At 46.3% G+C, this 22,650-nt stretch overlaps 1 protein-coding gene across 1 annotated transcript in view; it reads left to right on the forward strand.

Annotated features, from left to right (window-relative positions):
• Nucleotides 1–22,650, forward strand: part of LOC142256161 (putative pleckstrin homology domain-containing family N member 1) — a 67,390-nt gene that overhangs the window by 27,977 nt on the left and 16,763 nt on the right. Inside the window, exons 2-5 of the mRNA XM_075327697.1 lie at nt 4,032–4,107; nt 15,798–15,854; nt 17,609–17,755; nt 21,965–22,051. Of these exons, the coding sequence (XP_075183812.1) occupies nt 4,032–4,107; nt 15,798–15,854; nt 17,609–17,755; nt 21,965–22,051 (367 nt within the window). The remainder of the gene's footprint in view (nt 1–4,031; nt 4,108–15,797; nt 15,855–17,608; nt 17,756–21,964; nt 22,052–22,650) is intronic.

A 22,650-nucleotide genomic window follows, 5' to 3' on the forward strand; every position in this document is an offset into this window, starting at 1 on the left:
GGCCTCTCGGACCCCGGCAAGGCTAGGAGTCGCCAAATTTGCCGAATCCGTCAGTGAAGGGGACGTAGATCCCCCAGCAACCAAGTCCCGATTGACGGGAACAGCCCGACCATTACAGGGGAGACACCGCCATCGCCAGGGCACCAGTTTCCCCAGGGCCAGCGCCTGCGGGCAAAGTGTAGAGCTCCTCCGGCCCAGATTGCAGTCGGGGAGCGGGTAACTGGAGGGAATCCACCGCTACCATCAGTCAACCATAGGTGCAAGGAAGAGGGACATCACCGTCACCTACCGGGAGTGCAGGTGCAGCCGTCTAAGGGACCGTCCTACCAGCCGTTTGGTTTACCGTACAAACTGTGTCCAAGTCTCAGGCTGAGTGAGTACCACAGTGCCGCAAGGCACAGCGCTGCCCCCGCGTCCCTGCGCCCTCCAGGCCCTACACTTTACATCTCTTCACTGGGCCCCGGGATCACCAACCCCTACCCACGGAGGGTTAACACAACACCTGGCTGCTCCGCATCACCATCCCCGGGACCCCCACACTGAGCAGCGGTGGTGCAATCACCACAACCGTGGGTGGCGTCACGAACTATAACAATCCCCACACCCAACAAACACCCCCCTTTCACTCACGGGCGAGGAGTGTCGCTCGAGAAACCCCGGGATCCGGCCTACGGCTCGAGCCACCAGGAGCAGCTGCCGGACCCGAGCAGAAGGGGTGAGCGCGGTGTGCTGACACCCTCCTCCCCGCCCGCGACAACTATATCACAGGGGGCTAATGAGTGTGTGGAAAGGCACCCAGGGCCCACACGCTATTATTGCCACTGTTTGAGAAAGAGGTTGGCAACATCGGGCAGACCTGAGCTCCATCCGTTGATATTAGAGGCAGATGATGGCTAAATAACACAGCCAACATCTGCCAGAGAAAGCCAGATTTAGCTCTTAAATTAGTATCAAAGAAAGGGGCCCGATATTCAAGATATCTGTATGTCCAGTATCAAGAAAGGTAATTTGGTCACTGCTGTTTCACCAAATTTTGCTGCAATCAGTACAAGTAAACACCACAAACTATGTTAGATATGTTATTGGAGATATGTGCTGTTTTCCTTTTTCTCCTCCTGAACTTACTGTTCACTCTAAAAGACAACTCAAGAAACAATATACCACCAGCCCACTGAGAGATCAGATTACAGCTGTCTATTAAAGTCTATGGATGGGGAGAGCAGGGAGGTGCATAGTGAGAGAGACATACAAAGATGGCGCTACTGCTGTCTAGTGTTTTATCTCATCCCCAGTGCTGGATTCACAGCTACACTGCTCAGTACTGCTGTATAATGCAACATAGTTGTAGAAAAAGACATGGACCACACATCCAAAAATCATAAGTTGATCTAATGCCGCTAGGCCAAAAATTATGCACGTGAACATGGGATTCTTGGTTAAACATTCTGATCAGACTGTATGAAGCCCACTGCCACGTCAAGGTAAACCTCTGAGTGGGTCCCTAACCTTGACGCTTTAAAGGTGCAGCGCTGTACGCCAACCACTGCCGTTGGAACAATGCAAGAGCAGGGCAGGTGACCTGGTGCTTCTGTGAAGCCCCACAAGTGCTGTGTCGGTGCATTACCTTCAGGGACTCCACGCAGCTGGATCTTGTCACAGGTAGGAGATCTTCTTTTAGGATTGTCGTGACGCCACTCTCAGAATTGCGGTCAGTGGGGACCGCCACTGCAGATTAAGGGATGCCTGGGGCTGATGGTGGGTGCAGCCAGTTGTAATAGCCTCCTGAGAGTGAGGCAAGCCCCAGGGCCCTGTGTAGGTGTGTAGAACCACAAGGCGCAGAATAACTCCACACAAGCAGAATGTCTTTCAGGGGTTTTACTCACAGAAGGTGGCAGGGTGAGTAACCCGGGCGTAGCTGAGATGAACCAGGCTGGAACCAGGTATCCTTCAGGCTGACTGATGAGGGTGGCTACCGACTCGCCTTCCTTAGCCCTTCTGTGGTTTGTGGTAACCCCGACTTTTAGTCCCTATGGGGGTCACCCAGGGAAGTAGCTGCTCCCCTCGTTTGTTTGCCGTTTGCTTGTCGCCTGGACCAGATCACTCCAGCTGCTTGCCTCCTGTGAACTATGGGCCCTAACTGTGGCTACGTGGCTGCGGCTTTTGTGGTGTTGTGGCGTGGGCTTTAAGGGCCCCACACCGGCAGGTTTAGCAAGGAAAGGTGGATCTATCCCCGCACCGGGATCTGCCGCCCGTTTGGGCCTGGTACTCCCTGACAGTCTCCGTACTTTCCACTGCACTGCTCTCTCTCCAGCTGTGTGTGGTGTTCGGGCAGCACTACCAGGTGACCGTTCTCCCCCGTCGGTAGTCACTGCGCGGACGCTGTTAGACTGCAACAGCTCCAGGGTCTGCTTCTGCTCTTCCTGAGCTGCACACTAAACTGACTCACTCGTGGGACCTGCACTGCTGCTCCTGTCTGAGCTCCACTTCCATGCTCCTCACTCCTCCACACTCTGCTTCAGACTGTTTACTCCTCCTTCTCTTTTCCCCTTGTGCCTGCCTACGCCACCTAGCAACCAGGCTCTCTACCACACCCCTTGAGTGGAGATGGAGGCTTCGCCCCCTCCACTCCTCAAGTGGAGGTGAAGGCTTTGCCCCCTCCTGGGATCCCCAGGGGTCCTCCCAAAGGTACATGTGTGAGACCTGATCACTATGCGCCTGTGTAGTCACACCTCGGTCAGCCTTCTGGATTACCTGTATTGTACTGTCCCCAGCATGGGTGCAGTACTCAGTGGTGCCTGACCAGGTCAGGGGCGCCACACTTCACAGCACCCATACTAAAAGAATGAGTCCCAAAACCTCCAGGCCACGCCACTCCACAGACACAAAATCAACACAACAATGGCCGCCACACAGCACAAACACCCTGTGTAAGGAGCTGAATAACTCACCTTTAAGTGTTTTATCTCACCCCCAGTGCTGTATTCATAGCTATACTGCTCAGTGCTGCTGTATAATGATCTCCATGCTTCTGCTATCTGGATTCATAGCTACACTGCTCAGTACTGCTGTATTATGTCCTCCATGTTTCTGCTATGTAGATTCATAGCTATACTGCTCAATACTGCTGTATAATGTCCTCCATGCTGCTGCTTTGTGCATTCACAGCTACACTGCTCAGTATTGTTGTATTATGTCTTCCATGTTTCTGCTATCTGGAATCACAGCTACACTGCTCAGTACTGCTGTATAATGTCCTCCATGCTTCTGATATCTGGATTCACAGCTACACTGCTCAGTGCTGCTGTATAATGTCCTCCATGCTTCTGTTATCTGGATTGACAGCTACACTGCTCAGTACTGCTGTATAATGTCCTCCATGCTTATGCTATCTGGATTCACAGCTATACTGCTCAGTACTGCTGTATAATGACCTCCATGCTTCTGTTATCTGGATTCACAGCTAAATTGCTCATCACTGATGTATGTTATCCATGCTTCTGCTATCTGGAATCACAGCTGCACTTCTCAGCACTGATGTATGTCCTCCATGCTGCTGTTATCTGGATTCACAGCTACACTGCTCAGTACTGCTCTATAGTCTCCTCCATGCTTCTGCTATCTGGATTCACAGCTACACTGCTCAGTACTGCTGTATAATGTCCTCCATGCTGCTGCTATCTGAATTCACAGCTGCACTTCTCAGCACTGATGTATGTCCTCCATGCTGCTGCTTCTGAACATGTAATACATAGAGACAGGAGAGCAGAAATAGTAATAGCAATACCTAAGTTTTCAAAATCAATAGGATGATTGTCAATATACAGTTTGTCATGGCCGGCATTCAGGGGACAGTGTCAAACAGATTTTGATGACAAACGTTAGATAAGGGGTTTGGTAACAGCTAGTTATCATTGTAATCATTAATTTCTAGAAGGAATAACAGAGGAACGGCACAAGGCAATGTTCTAAGAAGATAATCCTTATATTATAGAGTGTTGATCTTGGTCTTACCTTATTTCTTTCCTTCACAGGAAACCATCAGCAGTCAGCACACCTTATATCCCATCTCCCAATGGAAGCCCTTACTGCATTCCCCAGGAGCTGGCTGTGAGTAAGCTAATCATTTTTCTTGAAAAAAATTGAGTTTTTTTTAATATTGAAAGGTCAGGTCAGGTTATACTGATGAACTATCATTTGGATAAGTCATCAATGTGAGAATGGAGGGAGTGTGATACCGTCCCCTCCATCCTTCAGCTGTTATTTGCTCAGGAGCTGTTCTGTGGAGCGCAGCAGCAGCCGCTACATATTGACTGGAGCTGCGCTCAGCCGCACCGTTCACAGTGCCCATTTTATCATTGCATTTCCGCCATGTTTTTTGGGTGTGACTTTTTGAATTGCGACAAATTCTAACTTTTTTCACCTTTTTTCAAGCTGTATCTTGTAGTTTAGATGGTTTTCTGATTTTTACATCAATGTGGCTTTTTCAGATATTTTACACAAATTCATGAAATGTAAAGTCAAATTTCCTTTCAGAATTGAGTGAATCTCCGCCAATTGAATTTTATCAGATTCGATAAACCCTGTTATAGAAATTAAAACAAAGGCTCCTATTTTTAAAGGGAACCTGTCACCAGATTTGTCCACTATAAGCAGCGGCCACCACCAGTGGACTCCTATATACAGCATTCTAGAATACTGTATATAGGAGCCCCGGCCGTTGTGTATAACATAAAAAAACAGCTTTTATTATACTCATCTTAAGGGGAGAGAGTGAGAGAGAGAGAGAAAAAAAACAACAAACCCCGGATCCGGATCGTGCAGCCGGATTCCCGCGACCGGGTCAGACCCGGATCGGACGCTGAAACGCGGGTCCTCCTTCCCTGCTTCGTGTGGATTACGGATCCTACGTCATCCTCAAAGAGGCCTCCATTGCACTCCTGCGCATGTGCACATCTCTCTACTTAAAGATCAATGGATTGGAGTGCACATGCATGAGAAAAGGTCAAAGAACGCCTGTGTATGCGCACTACAATATTGTGATCTGCTCTCTGCAGACAGAAGTGCGCGTGCACGGGAGGACAATGGAGGCCTCTGTGTGGAAGACCTAGGACGCCACATCCACACAGTACAGGGAAGGAGGACTGGGATGGAAGTGTAGTGCCCCTGAATACATCAGGGTGCTACAGGGAACTGCATCCTTCCCCAGGGTGCAGGGCCTACCCTCCATGGTTCCAGGTTCCTAGGAAACCGGTGTCACTCCCATCTGCACCACAAAATCCAATCACCTCACATCAGTCACTGCCAGACACACCAGGGGGGTTGGACTAACCGGAAACTGGGCAAGCCACTTGGAGACTGGGCAGACTGAGGGGAGGAGATGGAGAGTTTGGAAGAGTGAGGAGCAGGGAGAGTTAGCTACTGGGGAGCTAGGAAAACTGATTGAGTCGCAAGCAGTGATCTGGGACCAGAGGAGTTGGGGACCGGTTGTAGGGACATGAACAGGGGTGTGACGGACGTAGTCTTGGAGGGACTGTCGGCACCAGAAGGGCCCAAAAGAACTGACCGGTACCAAGCACGACTGGGTACAGGACCCTAGGTCAGGAGCCGATTTAACGTCCTGACAATTCACCTGAAGAAGGAGAGGTTCTCCAGGGACCTCCCTGACGGTCAGAGACTGAGGGCATCAGCACAACGCGTGGGACAGGATTTTTCAGGACACAGCAGCCCACTGAGGTCCCAAGTGCCAGCCCTTAGGAGCACGGCTTCACTACACATAGTGAGCAGGCCCCCCAACAGCTTCAAGCCACGGGGACCACCAATTGACAACTAATTGTGCATGGAGGCAGGCTCCGAATCACTAAGTGACACCGGTGGGAGCGGGCACCTGGACAGGCTCCCGGCAGCGGCAGCTGTACTCAGAGACTTTGGTTTACCTACAGTGTGTGTGTCTCCTTTCTCCACCTCATCCTGCACCACGACTACCCGCAGTGAGTACCCTGGTTCCTGCACCCTGTGCTCCCAAATCTAACAACCCCCAGAGCCCGGGGCCTTACCTATCTGCGAAGGGACTGACACCTAGCTGCTCCACACCATCTGCCCCGGTCCTCTCCCAAGCAGCGGTGGTACTCCCATTACCTCAACCCGCAGGCGGCGTCATGAACTTCTTCCCTGTAAATAACCCCTTTTACGGATTGGAGTGTCCGCCAAGCCGAGTCCGGGGACCCTCGAGCCACAGCTATCCTGAATCCGAGCAGCTCGCCCGCCTAGGGTGGTCCAGAAGGAAGGTAGGAGGCACTAGACCTGAGAGCTGCAACGCCTATTTGAACTGACCACCTTGCAGGTGAGTATAATACAAGCTGTTTTTTTACGTTATACACAGCAGTCTGGGCTCTTATATAGAGTATTCTAAAATACTATAAGGGCGGTGGCCAAATCTGGAGACAGGTTGCCTTTTAAAGAATATCCAGCTTTGAAGAAAGAGACCAAACACTGTATGGAGATTTTCTTCCAAAGCAAAGATTCATTGAAAAAAAATATATGCAAAATAGCTCATTCCAGCCAAACCAGAGACTTCTCTGCATATACAGTTAGGTCCAGAAATATTTGGACAGTGACACAAGTTTTGTTATTTTAGCTGTTTACAAAAACATGTTCAGAAATACAATTATATATATAATATGGGCTGAAAGTGCACACTCCCAGCTGCAATATGAGAGTTTTCACATCCAAATCGGAGAAAGGGTTTAGGAATCATAGCTCTGTAATGCATAGCCTCCTCTTTTTCAAGGGACCAAAAGTAATTGGACAAGGGACTCTAAGGGCTGCAATTAACTCTGAAGGCGTCTCCCTCGTTAACCTGTAATCAATGAAGTAGTTTAAAGGTCTGGGGTTGATTACAGGTGTGTGGTTTTGCATTTGGAAGCTGTTGCTGTGACCAGACAACATGCGGTCTAAGGAACTCTCAATTGAAGTGAAGCAGAACATCCTGAGGCTGAAAAAAAATCCATCAGAGAGATAGCAGACATGCTTGGAGTAGCAAAATCAACAGTCGGGTACATTCTGAGAAAAAAGGAATTGACTGGTGAGCTTGGGAACTCAAAAAGGCCTGGGCGTCCACTGATGACAACAGTGGTGGATGATCGCCGCATACTTTCTTTGGTGAAGAAGAACCCGTTCACAACATCAACTGAAGTCCAGAACGCTCTCAGTGAAGTAGGTGTATCTGTCTCTAAGTCAACAGTAAAGAGAAGACTCCATGAAAGTAAATGCAAAGGGTTCACATCTAGATGCAAACCATTCATCAATTCCAAAAATAGACAGGCCAGAGTTAAATTTGCTGAAAAACACCTCATGAAGCCAGCTCAGTTCTGGAAAAGTATTCTATGGACAGATGAGACCAAGATCAACCTGTACCAGAATGATGGGAAGAAAAAAGTTTGGAGAAGAAAGGGAACGGCACATGATCCAAGGCACACCACATCCTCTGTAAAACATGGTGGAGGCAACGTGATGGCATGGGCATGCATGGCTTTCAATGGCACTGGGTCACTTGTGTTTATTGATGACATAACAGCAGACAAGAGTAGCCGGATGAATTCTGAAGTGTACCGGGATATACTTTCAGCCCAGATTCAGCCAAATGCCGCAAAGTTGATCGGACGGCTCTTCATAGTACAGATGGACAATGACCCCAAGCATACAGCCAAAGCTACCCAGGAGTTCATGAGTGCAAAAAAGTGGAACATTCTGCAATGGCCAAGTCAATCACCAGATCTTAACCCAATTGAGCATGCATTTCACTTGCTCAAATCCAGACTTAAGACGGAAAGACCCACAAACAAGCAAGACCTGAAGGCTGCGGCTGTAAAGGCCTGGCAAAGCATTAAGAAGGAGGAAACCCAGCGTTTGGTGATGTCCATGGGTTCCCGACTTAAGGCAGTGATTGCCTCCAAAGGATTCGCAACAAAATATTGAAAATAAAAATATTTTGTTTGGGTTTGGTTTATTTGTCCAATTACTTTTGACCTCCTAAAATGTGGAGTGTTTGTAAAGAAATGTGTACAATTCCTACAATTTCTATCAGATATTTTTGTTCAAACCTTCAAATTAAACGTTACAATCTGCACTTGAATTCTGTTGTAGAGGTTTCATTTCAAATCCAATGTGGTGGCATGCAGAGCCCAACTCGCCAAAATTGTGTCACTGTCCAAATATTTCTGGACCTAACTGTAACTCAGTTTTGGGCTTCTTGCTCCTCATCAGTGCAGAGCAGAGTACTGGATTGCTGAGATGGAGCTCGTGGGTTCAGATGTAAGAATCCAAAATCAGTATGAAGACTTATTTTAAAGGCGATGCACCATGGGAATAAATATATGCACAATAGCTCTTACCAATCTAGCCAGAAACCCATCTATTGAGAGCACTGTTTGGGGTTTATTGCCTCTCATCAGCACAGAGCAGGGTAGTGTTCAGCTGAATAAGAAGTAGATGCAGTCGGAGATATGAAGGCTTTCATGTAAGAGGTCCAACTCAGTATGTAGACTTATTATTAAGGATATTCAGCACGATGTCTGTTCAGGGTCAGGTGATGTTAAAATCTCTGATATTGAAAAAACCCTGAAGAATAAAAATACTAAACTGTAAGGAAGACTCCACAATGGGCTTTTGATCATCTTGACGTCCCCGGTCATCTCAGTCTTAATCTTTTTTTTTTCTGGTCAGGAAATATGACTTGGAGGGTAAACTATGGCACAATGTAAAACTTCCTCATCCCCAATGTGACGGGCCCTGTGCGGATAACAATGCGGTGTCTGTCCCACATCCGAACACTGACTTCTACAAATATTTATATAAGACGCCTAAAGTCAGAACTTCATAAAGGGCCTTATGTAGCGTTGTCCCGGACACAGAAAACCTTTACTGAAGAAAAGGGCAAGAGATCATCGTAATAAAAGGAAATAAAACCGTCCATTCATCCTGATTCTAAAGCGTGATGCTACAATGGGAGGTGTCATCATTTCTTCTAGATCAGTTATTTGGACTTTAAGGGGGTTTTCACGCTTTACAAAGCACAGGTCTACAGGGGAACCACTGTCCCAACCGAATGGTTCTTTTCCAAGGACAATGACTGATGGTTCTTGATTGTACAAGGACAATGACATATATTATACATACAGTACAGACAAAAAGTTTAGACACACCTTCTCATTCAAAGATTTTTCTTTATTTTCAGGACTCTGAAAATTGTAGAATCACATTGAAGGCATCAAAACTATGAATTAACACATGTGGAATTAAATACTTAACAAAAAAGTGTGAAACAACTGAAAATATGTCTTATATTCTAGGCTCTTCAAAGTCGCTACCTTTTGCTTTGATTACTGCTTTGCACACTCTTGGCATTCTCTTGATGAGCTTCAAGAGGTAGTCACCGGAAATGGTTTTCCAACAGTCTTGAAGGAGTTTCCAGAGATGCTTAGCACTTGTTGGCCCTTTTGCCTTCACTCTGCAGTCCAGCTCACCCCAAACCATTTCGATTGGGTTCAGGTCTGGTGAATGTGGAGGCCAGGTCATCTGGCGTAGCACCCCATCACTCTCCTTCTTAGTCAAATAGCCCTTAAGGTGTGTTTGGGGTCATTGTCATGTTGAAAAATAAATGATGGTCCAACTAAACGCAAACCGGATGGAATAGCACGCTGCTGCAAGATGCTGTGGTAGCCATGCTGGTTCTGCATGCCTTCAATTTTGAATAAATCCCCAACAGTGTCACCAGCAAAGCCCCCCCACACCATCACACCTCCTCCTCCATGCTTCACGGTGGGAACCAGCCATGTAGAGTCCATCTGTTCACCTTTTCTACAAAGACACGATGGTTGGATCCAAAGATCTCAAATTTTGACTCATCAGACCAAAGCACAGATTTCCACTGGTCTAATGTCCATTCCTTGTGTTTTTTAGCCCAAACAAGTCTCTTCTGCTTGTTGCTGTCCGTAGCAGTGGTTTCCTAGCAGCTATTTTACCATGAAGGCTGCTGCACAAAGTCTCCTCTTAACAGTAGTTCTAGAGATGAGAAGGTGTGTCCAAACTTTTGGTCTGTACTGTATATACAGTGCCTACAAGTAGTCTTCAACCCCCTGCAGATTTAGCAGCTTTGATAAGATGCAAATAAGTTAGAGCCTGCAAACTTCAAACAAGAGCAGGATTTATTAACAGATGCATAAATCTTACAAACCAACAAGTTATGTTGCTCAGTTAAATTTTAATAAATTTTCAACATAAAAGTGTGGGTCAATTATTATTCAACCCCTAGGTTTAATATTTTGTGGAATAACCCTTGTTTGCAATTACAGCTAATAATCGTCTTTTATAAGACCTGATCAGGCCGGCACAGGTCTCTGGAGTTATCTTGGCCCACTCCTCCATGCAGATCTTCTCCAAGTTATCTAGGTTCTTTTGGTGTCTCATGTGGACTTTAATCTTGAGCTCCTTCCACAAGTTTTCAATTGGGTTAAGGTCAGGAGACTAACTAGGCCACTGCAACACCTTGATTTTTTTCCCTCTTGAACCAGGCCTTGGTTATCTTGGCTGTGTGCTTTGGGTCATTGTCTTGTTGGAAGATGAAATGACGACCCATCTTAAGATCCTTGATGGAGGAGCGGAGGTTCTTGGCCAAAATCTCCAGGTAGGCCGTGCTATCCATCTTCCCATTGATGCGGACCAGATGGCCAGGCCCCTTGGCTGAGAAACAGCCCCACAGCATGATGCTGCCACCACCATGCTTGACTGTAGGGATGGTATTCTTGGGGTCGTATGCAGTGCCATCCAGTCTCCAAACGTCATGTGTGTGGTTGGCACCAAAGATCTCGATCTTGGTCTCATCAGACCAGAGAACCTTGAACCAGTCTGTCTCAGAGTCCTCCAAGTGATCATGAGCAAACTGTAGACGAGCCTTGACATGACGCTTTGAAAGTAAAGGTACCTTATGTGCTCGTCTGGAACGGAGACCATTGCGGTGGAGTACGTTACTTATGGTATTGACTGAAACCAATGTCCCCACTGCCATGAGATCTTCCCGGAGCTCCCTCCTTGTTGTCCTTGCTTGGGTTAGCCTTGACTCTTCGGACAAGCCTGGCCTCGGCACGGGTGGAAACTTTCAAAGGCTGTCCAGGCCGTGGAAGGCTAACAGTAGTTCCATAAGCCTTCCACTTCCGGATGATGCTCCCAACAGTGGAGACAGGTAGGCCCAACTCCTTGGAAAGGGTTTTGTACCCCTTGCCAGCCTTGTGACCCTCCACGATCTTGTCTCTGATGGCCTTGGAATGCTCCTTTGTCTTTCCCATGTTGACCAAGTATGAGTGCTGTTCACAAGTTTGGGGAGGGTCTTAATTAGTCAGAAAAGGCTGGAAAAAGAGATAATTAATCCAAACATGTGAAGCTCATTGTTCTTTGTGTCTGAAATACTTCTTAATACTTTAGGGGAACCAAACAGAATTCTGGTGGTTTGAGGGGTTGAATAATAAATGACCCTCTGAATAAACTTTTCACAATTTAAAAAAAAAAAAAAAAAAAAAGAAATAACATTCTTTTTTGCTGCAGTGCATTTCACACTTCCAGGCTGATCTACAGTCCAAATGTCACAATGCCAAGTTAATTCCGAATGTATAAACCTGCTAAATCTGCAGGGGGTTGAATACTACTTGTAGGCACTGTATATATGTATAAATATCCATGCTGACAAAAATAGGAATGCCAAGACATCAGGTATTTCGAATACAAGAAACACCCAGGGCAAATCCAACTATGACAGTGGTGGTCACAATATGATGACAACCACTATGAAGCTTCTTAGCTGTGTACATGAACCGCTCATCCGAGAGGAGAATGTCCTCTATGCCACCTTCATTCTTGGGCAGCAGGAGCCGGATAGGCACAGGAACCACCAACTGTGGACCCTCCTAGGCTTGCAAGCACCCACATCACGCTGTATGTCACTGTACGCGTCACGGCCGTCTCCCTGCTGTTTATACACTAGTGACAGCCTTAGGACTGGAGCCTCCCATATCTCCATCTTGACTCCTCATTTGCATGAGGTTTCCTTTCTTTTGGCATCTCATGAGTTAATTTCAGGTTTGTTGTCAGCAGCTCTTAGCAGGGCAGGTCAGCTCTAGCTGCTTTGGGCCAATCTAGGATAAATACTGAAGCTTTCCCAGCAGTCCTTGTTGCTGGTAGAATCACTTCTCCTTTGGACACTCTGGTGGAAGGAACTGCTGAGGTTTTGTCCTGTGCCCATCCATCTTCTACTTTAGAATCTGTCTTCTATGGTGAACTTTGGTGTTTTGCATCTTTTTTTATTCCCCATCTGTCTTTCCTTTCCCTCCCTGTTTATTAGTTTAGTGGTGAGTCTAGTGTACTCATCGGCCTACTCACTAGACAGGGTGAGTTTAGGACCAACTGAGGGAATAAGGTATCCTGCTTGCCCACCAAAGAGAGATATGCCTTGATGCTGGCTGCTGGGCTCACATAAAACTGGTCTTTTATATGATTTAACTGTCTGAAGGGTCATGCCTTCTGACGAAGCACTGCTTCCCACCAGTTTAAGGTGATTTTTAATTTTCCATTAGCAGGTTCCTGCCTGCTCAAAAAATTGTAGGCTGTTTAGCCGGGGTGGAGGCACTTAGGCAGGAACCCAGCAAAGAGAGGTACGCCTTGACACTGACTGCTGGGCTCACATAAAACTGGTATTTTCTTTTTTCTTTAAATCTTCTTTTTTATTTTTATATAGCGCTAACATATTCCGCAGCGCTTTACATACATCAGGAACACTGTCCCCATTGGGGCTCACAATCTAAATTCCCTATGTGTATGTCTTTGGAGTGTGGGAGGAAACCGGAGAACCCGGAGGAAACCCACGCAAACATATGGAGAACATACAAACTTCTTGTAGATGTTGTCATTGGTGGGATTTTAACCCAGGACCCCAGCACTGCAAGACTGCAGTGCTAACCACTGAGCCACCACAAGACTGCAGTGCTAACCACTGAGCCACCGTGCTGCCCACGTATTTTCTTATGCTTGAACTGTCTCAAGGGTCATGCCTTCTGACTGAGAACTCCTTCCCATCAGTGATTTTTAATTTTCTATTAGCAGGTTCCTGCCTGCCCTTAATATTGTGGGCTGTTTAGCATGGCTAGAGGCATTTAGGCAGGGATCCAGCAAAGAGAGATACGCCTTGACACTGGCTGCTGGGCCCACATAAAACTGGCCTTTTTTATGGTCTAAGTGTTTCAATTTTTTTTTATTTATTTCCTTAACAGTAAAGCATGTCCTAGCTCCTCAGAGTGCAGTTATATATTTGTGAGAGTATATTTCATGTTAAGTTTGCACCTGTTCACACTTATCTGTTAGGAATTGCCGTCAGTTTTCTTATTTTATTCTTATTATAAGCTACACAGACGTAAAACTGGATAGGATACAGCAGCAGAAACCAGTTACTAGTAAGAAGAAAATAATGAAATTTCCCACTTGTGCAATGTACCACGTAGCTATCTACCACATCCGCTGCCACGTTACTGGAGTTCTTTAGAAAAAGATCGTGCTCTAAATCGTATGTTCATGCACAATATTAAGAAACATCTGGAAATGTTGAAATTCTGATATCACAGGTTTAAATGGGTTTTTGTAATTTAAAGAGGTTGATTTGTCAAGAAAATCTTTTTGCATTACACGCTCTACCCGGGAATTCAAGAGTCAAGAGAGGAGGATCCACGGTTCACTCTGCCTCCGGAGGTCCTGTCCTCTCCTGCATTACATAGACAACTCATTCCTCAAAATGGGCAATGTGTAATTCTTAATTTTCCCTGTGGAGGCGCTACAAGGAAAATTAAGTCTTTCAATACATAAAGATAATAAATCCACAAGTAGAGCTACAAATAATATTAGTGAACCTGCAGAGGAGAATAGCAAATCCCAATCCAGATATAGAGATATATTAACAATAGTATAAACAGGGGTGTAACGACCGTGCTACTGCGACCGGGCCCAGGGGTGCAGGGGCCCGCTGGCCCTAGCCTCTGATTCAGATAGAAGTGTGTTGGAGGCTGCACATCCAGCTGAAATACATCGCAGCACAGAAATCCGTCGGGTCCCTGTACTGCGATGTTCCGGCTGCCGATTAAGGCCATGAATATTGCTCCCCAAGCAGACGATCCACCAAGATAACAATAACACTGTCCATTATTCACAAAATACAACTTGAATATCGATGGGAATTGTCAACTTTGTATGCTAGTAGTATATATATATAAAAATTGAAGTGACTTGTCAGCAGGTTTTTGCTATGTAATCTGAGAGCTGCAATATATAGGGGCTGAGATCCTGATTCCAATGATGGTCTGCATGCTTTCATTTCAATACAATCCCTATTTTCTCTGCGGCAGATCCACCAGAGCTTGGAAAGCTGAACTGTGTATAACCCCATCCACACCACTGATTTTCAGCTTTCTGTGTATACTGTATATTTGTCATGAGTGTGTCATGGCCTAATGGGATCTTGGGGGGTTTGGAATGAGAAGGTCACTGTTGATTGCAGATCTGCTTTAGTGCTGCTTATCATTTACCCTGTGTTGGAGTGTATGTCATTCTATCCGGTGCTGAAGGGGTTAAGGTTAATTTCTCTCCTGCCGTGATCTAACTTGTTGTATGAACCTCAGCTGCATCCTTTCCCTTCTGCTATAATTTTCCGCTCCTCACTCCTCACTATGCTGGTAATAGCTCACACCTATGCTGGCTATAGCTTATACCTTTGCTGTCCACTTTGAAGAGGCATGTCTCTGGAGAAGCTGAGATGTCCCTTTTGTTGCAGCTGAGAAGTTCTTTGCTGGAGAATCTGTGGAGTGTTATTTGTTGTGTTCTCCCACCTGTTTGTCTTACCTTCCTTGTGTTGTCTTATTGCAGTGGTGAGACTAGCGTCTCGCTGGCCTTCACTTGTCAGGGTGAGCTCCGGGCCAGTCAGGGCCTAGGATGTGGCGGCGCAAGGGGGAAGTATCTGTCTAGGGAAATTAGGGAGTACAGGGAACAGCCTTAAGTAAGTGTTAGGAGGTGACTCAGCTCCCCTCCCCCTAGCGCCAGGAACTTGGAACTTCCATTGTATTGCTACCCTGGTGTCCCCTCCCATGTTGCACTGCTTCCTGGGAATCCTCTCGTACCTGGCGTGACACCAGCAGTCACATCATGATATCAGTGTTGCTAATCAGTGGTAGGGATGGGGTTTACACAACTGAGCAGGAGGACTAAGAAGCAGAAGACACCTAGTCCTGCAGTGATAATCTCCTGATCATAAAACACTGATTGTATTGAAACAGCCTAATAATTAACATATCACTGGAATCAGAGTCTCTGCCCCTACATCAAGCAGGTCTCAGATTACAGAGCAAAAACCTGCTGACAGATTCCCTTTAAGACTTACTGCCAGCTTTCAGTTGATTGGTCCAGGATGCCTTAAGTAATAACCAACAGTATGAAAGCCTCAGATTATGTGCACATAAAGCTTTATAGGGGTGGTTGAAAAAGATGGAAACGCTCTATGGCGGAACATTTATTTTTTTGTATGAGCATAGCCTAAGCGTCTGAGACTGGATGTATATTACCAGGGTGTGGGAGGCAATTGTGGAAAGCGCTCATCTAACCCTCCATCTTTCTGAGGTTTGTGTAATTGCCACACTAATGACTAATAATGGAGATCAGATATTATTCTATAAAGACATTTTAAGTGTTCAACCATAATGTTTATCTCTCTGCAGATCCTAGCCCCTGGCAAGTCTGATAACCACACAGTACACACACAGTATGTGTCCAAGGTCAGTAATAATCATACACTGTGCCTTGCGAAAGTGTTCGGCCCTCTTGAATTTTTCAACCTTTTCCCACATTTCAAGCTTCAAACATAAAGATAAAAATTTTAATGTTATGGTGAAGAATCAACAACAAGTGGACACAATTGTGAAGTTGAATTAAATTTATTGATTATTTTAAACTTTTTTAAAAAATAAATAACTGAAAATTGTGGCGTGCAATATTATTCATCCCCTTTACTTTCAGTGCAGCAAACTCACTCCAGAAGTTGATTGAGGATCTGTGAATGATCCAATGTTGTCCTAAATGACTGATGATGATAAATATAAGCCCCTGTGTGTAATCAAGTCTCCGTATAAATGCACCTGCTCTGTGATAGTCTCAGTGTTCTGTGTAAAGCACAGCATCATGAAGACCAAGGAACACAACAGGCAGGTCCGTGATACTGTTGTGGAGAAGTTTAAAGCTGGATTTGGTTACAAAAAGATTTCCAAAACTTTAAACATCCCAAGGAGCACTGTGCAAGCGATCATATTGAAATGGAAGGAGTATCATACCCCTGCAAATCTACCAAGACCCGGCCGTCCATCCAAACTTTCATCTGAAACAAGGAGAAGACTGATCAGAGATGCAGCCAAGAGGCCCATGATCCCTCTGGATGAACTGCAGAGATCTACAGCTGAGGTGGGAGAGTCTGTCCATAGGACAACAATCAGTCATTCACTGCACAAATCTGGCCTTTATGGAAGAGTGGCAAGGAGAAAGCCATTTCTCAAAGATATCCATAAAAAGTATTGTTTAAAGTTTGCCACAAGCCACCTGGAGACACCAAACATGTGGAAGAAGGTGATCTGGTCAGAGGAAACCAACATCAAACTATTTGGGCACAATGCCAAACAATATGTTTGGCGTAAAAGCAACACTGCTGATAACCCTGAACACACCATCCCCACTGTCAAACATGGTGGTGGCAGCATCATGGTTTGGGCCTAATTTTCTTCAGCAGGGACAGGGAAGATGGTTAAAACTGATGGGAAGATGGATGAAGCCAAATACAGGACCATTCTTGAAGAAAACCTGTTGGAGTCCGCAGAAGACCTGACACTGGGACGGAGATTTGTCTTCCAACAAGACAATGATCCAAAACATAAAGCAAAATCTACAATGGAATGGTTCACAAATAAACGTATCCAGGTGTTAGAATGGCCAAGTCACAGTCCAGACCTGAACCCAATCGAGAATCTGTGGAAAGAGCTGAAAACTGCTGTTCACAAATGCTCTCCATCCAACCTCACTCAGCTCCAGCTGTTTACAAAGGAAGAATGGGCGAGAATTTCAGCCTCTCCATGTGCCAAACTGATAGACACATACCCCAAAAGATTGCAGCTGTAATCGCAGCAAAAGGGGGTGCTACAAAGTATTAACTTAAAGGGGACGAATAATATTGCACGCCACAATTTTCAGTTATTTATTTTTTTAAAAAGTTTAAAATAAGCAATAAATTTCATTCAACTTCACAATTGTGTCCACTTGTTGATTCTTCACCAGAACATTAACATTTTTTATTTTTATGTTTGAAGCCTGAAGTGTGGGAAAAGGCTGAAAAATTCAAATGGGCTGAATACTTTCGCAAGGCACTGTACATTACTAGAGATTAGTGATGAGTGAGCACTACCATGCTCGGGTGCTCGGCACGCAGACCGGTAGGGGCCATGTTTAGTCATTTCTTTGCACTGTATTTGGCTTTGATCTCTTGCAGCCTATTCTATTTTGGGGAAGAACACGAGAAGAATTGAATCAGAAGATTTTACTGGAGCCGATCCAAGGATGGGAAGGTCGGGGGATCCGATCGTATGGAGACGTGGTCATGTCGTCCCTGGCTGTCATGCAGATCAGTCACACGGAGGTAACAGCTTTTTTTTCTTATTGCATTTTTTTTTATAGATATTTTGGATTTGAACTGAATGTTTGCACTTGGTTTTGTACCCCGATGAGCAAACACCGCACTACCAGGGCAACAATTTGTCCAGGCTATATAGTGCACAAATAAGGCAGAACACCCAACAATTGCCAAGGTGAACGGAATCCAGGCTATGACTGTATTTCGTATGTACAAGAGAACCAAGAGTTTTTAGTGTGCAAAAATAGACAATTTTATTGGATACAGAAGGTGAATAACCATAAAATCACATAAAATCCATTATTTACAAGACCCAGAGCTGGGATATAAGCCATATCAGGGCTTAGTTTCAGACAACGATAATATAATATAACATAGTAATGCACCCATTCCGGTGCATGTATCAAATACAATTCAATTCAGTATCAACCTGTCAGAACTATTGCCCCTCAAGGCCCCATCATATTATGGCAATTGCCATGCTGTCTTTGGTATATCTACCAGTCAGTGGTGGGGTGGTATGGCCCAGCCTGGTCACAGCAAAGACCTCACAAGAGCGACGTACGTTTCGAATGACGATATGTTCAAATCTTCATCAGGTATTCTCCTCCACCCTGATGAAGATTTGAACATATCGTCATTCGAAACGTACGTCGCTCTTGTGAGGTCTTTGCTGTGACCAGGCTGGGCCATACCACCCCACCACTGACTGGTAGATATACCAAAGACAGCATGGCAATTGCCATAATATGATGGGGCCTTGAGGGGCAATAGTTCTGACAGGTTGATACTGAATTGAATTGTATTTGATACATGCACCGGAATGGGTGCATTACTATGTTATATTATATTATCGTTGTCTGAAACTAAGCCCTGATATGGTTTATATCCCAGCTCTGGGTCTTGTAAATAATGGATTTTATGTGATTTTATGGTTATTCACCTTCTGTATCCAATAAAATTGTCTATTTTTGCACACTAAAAACTCTTGGTTCTCTTGTACATATAATATGTTTTTGAGTTTGTGCCAATTGTGGGGGCTTTTACCATATTGTCCCCACATACTAATACGTTGTGCTCTCTGGAGTGCTTTCTTAACTTATGACTGTATTTCGTGTAATATAAGGGTTAGGCTGGAAAATGAAGCTAAAAATGAAGACTTCATCACGTTCAGCTTTTGGTCAGACTTCCACGACCCAGAAGACATCACTGGAGCCTGAGAGGTGTGAAGACCACTGGGCAAGTGTTAGGGGTACTTTGCACGCTGCGACATCGCTACTGCGATATCGTCGGGGTCAAATCGAAAGTGACGCACATCCAGCGCCGGTAACGACGTTGCAACGTGTAAAGCCTAGATAAACGATCGCAAAAGTGTGGAAAATCGGTGATCTGTGTAGTGTCGGTCATTTTCATAATGTCGCACCAATAGGAGATACGATGTTGTTCCTCGTTCCTGCGGCAGCACACATCGCTGTGTATGAAGCCGCAGGAGCGAGGAATATCTCCTTACCTGCCTCCACCGGCTATGCGGAACGGAGAAGGTGGGCGGGATGTTTACGTCCCGCTCATCTCTGCCCCTCCGCTTCTATTGGCCGCCTGCCGTGTGACGTCGCTGTGACGCCGCTCGACACGCCCCCTTAGGAAGGAGACAGGTCGCCGGCCAGAGCGACGTCGCAGAGCAGGTAAGTGCGTGTGAAGCTGCCGTAGCGATAATGTTCGCTACGGCAGCTATCACAAGATATCGCATGTGCGACGGGGGCGGGGACTATCGTGCTTGGCATCGCTAGTATCGGCCTTAGGGGGTCTTACATGGTACGATATAACGGGCGATATATAGTCGGGGTCACGGATTCCGTGACGCACATCCAGCGTCGTTTGATATATCGTAGCGTGTGACAGCTACGAGCGACTGTTAACGAGAAAAAATACTCACCTTATCGTTGCTCGTTGACACGTCGCTCATTTTCTTAAAATCGTTTTTCCTTCTGCGCGCCGGTTGTTCATCGTTCCCGGGGCAGCACACATCGCTCCATGTGACACCCCGGGAACGATGAACTGCAGCTTACCTGCGGCCGCCGGCAATGCGGAAGGAAGGAGGTGGGCGGGATGTTACGTCCCGCTCATCTCCGCTCCTCCACTTCTATTGGCCGGCCAATGTGTGACGTCGCTGTGACGCCAAATGTCCCTCCCCCTTCAGGAAGTGGATGTTTGCCGCCCACAGCGAGGTCGTTAGGGAGGTAAGTACGTGTGACAACGACTTTGTTAATGAATTGCCCGTGACGCACAAATGATGGGGGCGGGTGCGATCGCTCATGCAATCGCACGATATATCGTCCCGTGTAGCGCCGCCTTTATTCTGTACTCTCCCCTAGACCACCAGGGAATAATAATAATAATAAGTTTTATTTCTATAGCACCAACATATTCCGCAGCGTTTTACAATTCAGAGGGGACATGTACAGACAATATGAGACAATACAAAGCAGACAGATACCTCCACTGCCCTAGCACTAAGCACCTACACCTCAATTTACCTGGACTACCAAATATACAACCCTCCACTTCCCTAGACCACCAGGGAAGCTAGAATGAACATGTCCACCATTGTAGACCAACAAGAAACTATATATTAACTTTTCCATTACCGTAGACCATTGTTTCCCAAACTCCAGTCCTCATGACCCCCAACAGGTTATGTTTTCAGGATTTCCTTAACATTGAACAGGTGATGGAATCATTATTAAGGCATCACCTGTGCTATACTAAGGAAATCCAGAAAACATGACCTGTTGGGGGTCATGAGGACTGGAGTTTGGGAACCACTGCCGTAGACCAACAGGAAAGTGGCCATTAATCCCCTGAGAGATAACATTATTTTTCTACTATCCTAAACAACCCGATGGTCTGGTATTAACCTTCTTATTTGCCTTAACAAGACAAGAAATGCAGGAATTAACTCCTCTCCTACACTTGGCCACCAGGGAATATGAAAGTAATTTCTCCACCTCTCTAGAACATCACTGATGTTTGTCTTTGAAATGTTGCGTCATATGTTAAAAGCCACCGGGGAGGGACTGAGCCGTCCTGAAGACTAGTCAGATAGACAGGTCCCCGGCGGCTTCTTCCCGCCCATTGCCCTGGATTGTCAGGTCCCTCTCTATGTGTGGGTATAGTAAGAGACCTGTCTGTCACCTGCAGTGGGCGGGGAGGAGAGCATGGGGACCCGTCTGTCTGACAAGTCTCCAGGATGGCTCTGTTCCTGGTGGATTCTCCCCGCCCCCTGCCCTGGATTGTAAGGTCTCTGTCTATATATAGGAAGAGACCTGTCAATCACTAGAAGTGGGTGGGGAGAAGAGGATGGGGACCCGCCTATCTGACTAGTCTTCAGTGTGGCTCAATCCCCACCCCCTGCGCTAATCTGACAGGTCTCTGCCTATGAATGCATATAAGTAGAGACCTGTCAGTCACTGGCAGTGGGTGGGGAGAAGTCATCAGGGCCCTGCCTATCTGACTAGTCCCCCTTACACCGCAGCATTTCTGTTGCACTTTTAGGCTATTTTTCATCTGTCTTCTGCTTGATTTCTCAGCACCAGAACACAACAGATATCTAATGTATTCCTATACTAGGACCTATGCAGCCGTACAACTAATTTCAGCAGTAAACTCTTCCTGAGGCTACTTTCACACATCCGGTTTGAGCCGTGCGGCTCAATCCGGCTGTGAAGCCTATGCAACGGATGCGGTGAAAACACCGCATCCTTTGCATAAGTTTTTTACATGCAGCCGGTCCGGTTTTTGCCGCTTGCGGCATGCTACTGAGCATGCGCAGTGGCAAAAACCGCATGCGGCGGCCGGATGCGGTTTTTGCCGCATCGTGCCGCATCCGGCATCCATAGGGATGCATTGGGAAAAGCGCCGCATCGGCCGGATGCGGCGCGATGCGGTTTTTTTTGCCGGAGCAAAAAACGTAGCAGGGAACGTTCCATCCGGCCGCCGCATCGGCTAAATCTGCCGCATGCGGCAAAAACCGGACCGAACGCAAGCCCATGCGGCACAATGCGGCACTAATTAAAGTCTATGCAGGAAAAACGCAACCGGCAGCAAAAAAAAAACGGTTGCGGTTTTCCTGCAAAGTGCCGGATTGTGCCGCATTGCAAAAGCCGGAGGTGTGAAAGTAGCCTCACCAATCATCTTTACATTATATCTTCTATGCAGGAGATGTCGGAGTGCTTCATGGTTCTGTTTCCTCGGCACTTATTAATTCTTTCCATGGATCATCAGGAGAGGAGATTTATATATCAGGTAAAGAACAATAAATGCTTGTAATAAAATATTTATTTGCATTTTTTGCCCCCATTATTATTTCTGGTCCATGACAATATTTGCCCAAAACCAAGTGAGAATGTCATAAATGTTCCATTATTGGAGACCTTTACATAAAGGTCAACCATATAATCTAGTCTCTTCCTACAGGTGATATTAGGGGACAAAAGGATTGAGCATGTTTTATTACTAGACACTTTTGTTTCTAAGAAGATAAGCTTCTGACGGATGTACATGCACACTCACACATGCGCACTCACACATGCACGCTCACACAAGCACGCCCACACATGCAAGCTCACACATGCGCGCTCACACATGCACGCCCACACATGCACGCCCACACATGCACGCCCACACATGTACGCTCACACATGCACTCTCACACATGCACGCTCACACATGCACACTCACACATGCACGCCCACACATGCACGCTCACACATGCACGCTCACACATGCACGCTCACACATGCACGCCCACACATGCACGCCCACACATGCACGCCCACACATGCACTCTCACACATGCACGCTCACACATGCACTCTCACACATGCACGCTCACACATGCACGC

This window comes from Anomaloglossus baeobatrachus, chromosome 11 (genome assembly GCF_048569485.1).
Source record: "Anomaloglossus baeobatrachus isolate aAnoBae1 chromosome 11, aAnoBae1.hap1, whole genome shotgun sequence".
NCBI lineage: Eukaryota > Metazoa > Chordata > Amphibia > Anura > Aromobatidae > Anomaloglossus > Anomaloglossus baeobatrachus.